Source organism: Helobdella robusta (genome assembly GCF_000326865.2).
Source record: "Helobdella robusta unplaced genomic scaffold HELROscaffold_54, whole genome shotgun sequence".
Lineage (NCBI taxonomy): Eukaryota > Metazoa > Annelida > Clitellata > Rhynchobdellida > Glossiphoniidae > Helobdella > Helobdella robusta.
In genome coordinates this window covers 885992-892229 of record NW_008705287.1, presented here as the reverse complement: position 1 = coordinate 892229, position 6238 = coordinate 885992, and the positions used below count along the sequence as shown (strand labels likewise).

The following is a 6238-nucleotide window of genomic DNA, read 5'->3' as shown; positions in this document are numbered from 1 at the left end:
TTCATTCATTTATCCATTCATTTAAACACACATTTAACTTTTTATTTATCTATCTATCTATCTATTCATTTATAAACTTTCATACCATCCATCCATTCAGCAATTGATCCATTTTCATCCAATCAACTCATTCTTCCTTCATTGATTTATTCATCCACTCACTGGCATATCCTTGAAAATATTTTGCCTTTGTTTACTCGCTCACTCACTCACTCACTCACTCACTCACTCACTCACTCACTCACTCACTCACTCACTCACTCACTCACTCACTCACTCACTCACTCACTCACTCACTCACTCACTCACTCACTCACCCACTCACTCACTCATTCATTCATTCATTTTCTTTTTTTTCCATCAATCATTTTCAACTGTGTATCCTTAATACGACTCCGTCAAATCTAATATTTATGTCTTGCCGCCACCATGTAACACAACCTTACTGCTACTAATACTACTACTACTACTACTACTGCTACTACTACTACTACTACTACGTCTACTACTACTACTACTACAGCTGCAACTAAACTACAACATTACTATTACGCTCTTACTGTAATTATTACGCATCAATTACGCATTAGTATTACTGCTTCGACTACTAACGATAAAATCAACCTTCGTTGATTTCCATTCACTAACACAGTCGGACCTGCGTACAACGAACTTAATGGTTTCAGGAAACAAATTCGTTATACAGAAATTTCGTTATATAGAATTTGCTCTGGAAAAATTCTATATTACTTAAAAGCTGTTTATATGTTATACATTTATGAAAAACAATTTTTTTATTCATTTATTTTTATAACGAAAAGTTAATAATAGATAGTATAATTGTATAGAATGAAATGTTCACTATGAAATTTATTCTTCATTCCATGCAACGTTGATTATGATTCCATTGAAATTAATTGAGGTTGATACAATCTCTCATCAAAAAACTAATTCGCCTCAACTACTTACCTGCATCATATCCTACCGTCACTCAGATATTCAACACACTCCATTCAAGACTGTTCAAGAAAGTAGAAAATAACAACAACCACGTCATCCATCCTCTACTACCACCAATTAGACCTACAACACACAACCTTCGTCAGCGCAAACATAACTATCAAGTCGTCGCCCAATCTACATATCAGGATAAGACCTTCGTCACAAGACACTTCCAACATATTCGAACTCGAAAAAATTTTGTCATTTTCTCAATGTTGTTCATTCTTTTTTCTTAACGATCACTTAACTAACTTACTAAATCATTAACTAGTCTACTAATTAACTATTTTATTTGTCTTTTCAAACCATCACTTCATTTTTTATAATACTTTTATGCTTCAACATCTCTCCGTTATTTACTTTCCGCCTTGCATGCCGTAACAGTTTCTGCGTCTGTCAAGATCTGATATTTTAAGAAGTAGTGAAAGAGGAAAGAATGGTCCTTAAAAATTGAAGGACTACGAAAACATCGCCCATATCAGTTTGTAGAATGTTAATGTCGTAAGAGCACCAGGCAGGATGTAACATCGCATTATGATACTATCTTTCTTTCTAACACAGGTGCCATTTTTATTTCTGCTTCTTCCATTGATGAAGTAACCACTTCCTCTTCCGTACTTCCCTCTCATCAAAGATCCAAATATGGAAAAATGAAATTAATCCATGCATACACCTACGAAAACATCCTCAAACTTGTCTTCAATTTTATTATATTTCTATAAAAACTATCATCGTCGTCGTCGTCGTCGTCATAACCACCAGCATCCAATATGTATTCATCATGACCAATGTACCGTACATTTCATACTTTGTACACACAACCTATTGTACATCTGTGTATATATATTCGATGTTATTTTAATTTCATCATCGTCGTCGTCATTACAATCACCAATAACATAACTGTGTTTGTATGTGTTTTTCAACGTCCCCACCACCATCATCGTCACCATCACCACTGCCACCGTCACCAAACAGACACACTCACAAGTTCGACGTACAAGCAAATCAATGAAAAGTTCGCGAAAAATTTATTGAATGAAAAAATACAAATTAATTAGACGGAAGCAGACGCCGAAATAAACAGATACGCAGAAAAACAAACAAGTTGACAGATAAAGAGAAAAACCGACATGCAGACAGACAGACAGAAAAACAGACAGACACAGACCAACCTGGGACACAGGCGTAGGACACTTCCAGGTAGGTCTTCAGTTCCTTGAGGCATGGTCTGGTAGCTTCAAACTCGGCATCAGGTACACGAACGTGGCACTCGGGGAGCGCGGAACACCTGGCGTCCATCAGAGTGGTCACATCGGAGTAGCAGTTGATGTAGCCGAGGTGCATCTCCACACATCTACCCAGACGCATCCGCCCATATCTGTTTGTGTCGGTGTGTGCATGTCTGTTTGTGTGTATGTGCATGTGTTTGTTTGTCTCTACGTGTATGTAGGAGGCATATATATATATATATATATATATATATATATTTATATGCATGTAAATATGAATAAATATTTGTCTGCATGTATGCGTAAATATGTATTTGTTATGTCTGGATTTTTTGAATCCACACATCGCCTGCGATGGTGTTTGCATTGGAAGCCAGGCGCCCAGCAGCAGCATGAACAGGCGTCTCAACCACCACACCAGCCTTCCGTCCAGTTTATAAATGTATATAAATCTTTATACTTAATTATTTCTTCATAGTAATAAATATATAAACAAGCGAGAAGCATGTAAAAAAATTTAAAAGAGAAGAAAGGCGTGATCATGCAAGGAGCAGAACAAAAACGGTTTGCTAGAAAATCAATTAAATGAAGGAGCAATGTGCCGTCTTCACGATAAACATACAATGACACGCGAACAATCACACACGCACAAACACACACACACACACAAATGCATACACGTACATACACACACACACACACACACATATGCATTACACTGAAGCCACACGCACACACGTACGTACGTTTTGTTTATGTTTTATTGTTGTTTTTGTTGCATTGTTGTTTTTGTTGCATGGTTGTTTTTGTTGCGTTGTTGTTTTTGACGTGCTGCTGTCTATGTTGTCTACATTGTGTTGTTGTTTTCATTAATAGTTGTTACATTGTAGTGTTCTACTACGTTTTGTTGTCAACATCCAATTAGTTGTCCGTTGAATCATTCTGTTGGCTCACAAAAATATTTTTGTGTTTTTTTTTTAATATTTTTTTTAACAATCATCTTCATCAGTCATATCATGCGATACATCACATAAACAATAAAGGTTATAACAGAAATTAAACCAATTAAACCTAAGCATAACCACAAATAAACAAACCAACACGTATAAAGAGGTAACAATTGTGAGAAAACTAATGAGACTGCCTAGTGACGAGATGCAGACATGTACATTGTATATGGTAGACATAGACAAGTATCAAGTTAAGACCAAAAAGCGTATAAAATAAAAAATTGAATGAATGACAGATGAAGATGAGTGTAATAACGTATTAAGTCTCAATAAAGAAAGGTTGGATCATGTTAGGTTGACTGTGTGATGATTTGTTGCTTATTATCACGTGATAGAGATCGTGGGTGGAATGTTTTAGTGGTGGTGGTGGTGGTGAATGGTGGATGGCATGGTTTGTGTTTGTTTCTCAATTTTAAATAATTTAGCGACAAGTGATTGAATATTTGAGTGGCAGTAGAGTGAGGTGAAGGTTGGCAGTTGGGGAGAACTATTTTGGCTATGCGAGGTTGTAGTCGATGAAGTTGTTGTTGTTAGGGGGGATGGATAGATGGTCTGGTTGGGAAGAAGCTGCCTGCTTGGTGTGCACGATGGTGTCCTTGTATGTTGTTGCATTTGTGAGACGTGTTGTTTGAGCATGATGTGTTGTTGCGTTTGTGTGTTGTGTTGTTGCGTTTGTGTGTTGTGTTGTTGCGTTTGTGTGGTGTGTTGTTGCGTTTGTGTGGTGTGTTGTTGCGTTTGTGTGGTGTGTTGTTGCGTTTGTGTGATGTGTTGTCATTGTTAGTTCTTTATTTAGTTGTTTTTCATAGCATTTTGTTGTTTTTCCCAAATGTAAACGCGGCAGTTTAAAAATTCCCATACAAGGAGTCGAGGTTGGATGAAATTTTAACTGCACAACTATCATTTATGTGTGACAGTACAACAATACACAATATACATAATAACCACATAAGTACTACACATGAGTACCATACACACATAGCAGTACACACACACACACACACACACCACACACACACACACATGTGTGGGCTAAATAAGAACGACACATGTAACTACATCATTCGTACGTATAAGATACGCATCATGTATAAACGTATGTACGTACACACGTACGTATTTATTTATGGTTATCCTGTGATGTTGTACGTGCCCTGTATTGTGTTCTGCTGTGTTGCGTTATGTTGTGTTGGATACGTTACACTACGTTGTGCTATGTTTTTTCAGTGTAACCAGGTATGCCTGTTGAAATTTATTAGCCGTGAGATGGCTGACCTAATTAATTGACATAATTAAAAAGTTCGAGAATTAACATGATCGTAATAATAATAATAATAATAATAATAATAATAATAATAATAATAATAATAATAATAATAATAATAATAATGTCAATAACTATGATGATGATGAGGAAAAGGAGGAGGAGGATGACGATGATGATGATAGTAATAAACAGACGTTCATTAAATAACGGCGATGAAGATGTCAACAATGTATTTATGATGAGACGACAAGTGCGAAATTGATGAAAATTATGAAGATGACGCCACATGTCACATGTTAAATTATGATGATGACGTCATGATCGATGGCGAAAACTTTCTTGATCAATTAAATTATTATTATCAGTGGCCTGCCAACCATCAAAAAATAAATAACCGTCCGATCAAATCAACCGACGGATAACAAACAACTGACCTACCAATTATAACTAACCAATCAACGACCAACCAACCAACCAATCGTCAGCAAGCAACTAGCCATCAACCAATAACCAACTATCAAAAAACGTACAATTGACCAATCAATTAGTAACGTTTAAGTAGCAAATCATTGAAAATCATTCAACAAACCGCCAATCGGTGACGGTCACTCAATAACCATCCAATCAGGGCCAACTCCTAACTAAAACCAACCAATCAGTGACAACCAGCAAACAACCAGCAAACAACCATCCAATCAATGACAACTAACCAACAACCAACCAATCAACAACCGGCCATTCAACCAACCAGCCACCAATGAACGATGACTAACTTAGCACTCCAGATGACGACAACACTACCAGCAGGGCACTGCACGTGAAACTCCTCAGTGTCACAGAACTCCACTGCATGTAACTCGTAGGATCTTCCCAATGATGCTGATTGGTGGTGGCTTGTATCTGTCAGTTGATTCATTGGTTGATATATTATTTGGTTGATTAGTTAATCAATTGATTGGTTGGATAGTTAGATGATTGGTTGGTGTGTTGAATAAATGATTGGTTGATTTGATTGGTGGGTTGGATGATTGAATGGTTGGTTGATTAGCTGGCTGGTTGGTTGGTTGGTTGATTGATTGATTGGTTAATCAATTGGTTGACTGGATGGTTGATTGATTGATTGGTTGTTTGATTAATCAGTTGACTGATACATCGATACTTGATACAGATACCATATACTCGATGAAATGTCTGCTTGACTGAAATGATACATATGATACAATAATGATACATAAATAAGTTTACACGAGCGATCGATGCACATGACAGCGAGCCCTCCAACAAAGAAACGACCACACCCAACTCCTCCGCCACCAATCATCATCATACAGGAATGAGTGAGTACATCATTTGACTTGAAATACGTCTCAATTAAAATACAATCGTTGACATCTAAACATGACTGAAAATAATAATAATAATAATAATAATAATAATAATAACAATAATAACAATAATAATAATATTATTATTATTAATAATAAAAATAATAGTAATAATAATAATAACATATATTAATTAATATTATTATTATTACTTTTTAATTATTATATATTTATCATAAACATAACATTAATGTGTAACTGATTCTGAATAATAAATAGCTGAATAAAAATTGATGATGATAACAACAACAACAACAACAAAAATAATAATATAACATTGTTAAATAATTACAATGATATAAATGATGATAATGATGATGATGATGATGACGATGATGATGGGAG

At 35.6% G+C, this 6238-nt stretch overlaps 1 protein-coding gene across 1 annotated transcript; it reads right to left on the bottom strand.

Annotated features, from left to right (window-relative positions):
* Positions 1-1460: 1460 nt before the first annotated feature.
* Positions 1461-2349, bottom strand: HELRODRAFT_179479 (hypothetical protein; the record flags this gene model as incomplete). Its single annotated transcript, XM_009028310.1, has 2 exons — positions 1461-1624; positions 2178-2349. 2 exons carry the CDS (start codon positions 2347-2349, stop codon positions 1461-1463), a joined length of 336 nt encoding a protein of 111 aa, XP_009026558.1.
* Positions 2350-6238: the final 3889 nt, after the last annotated feature.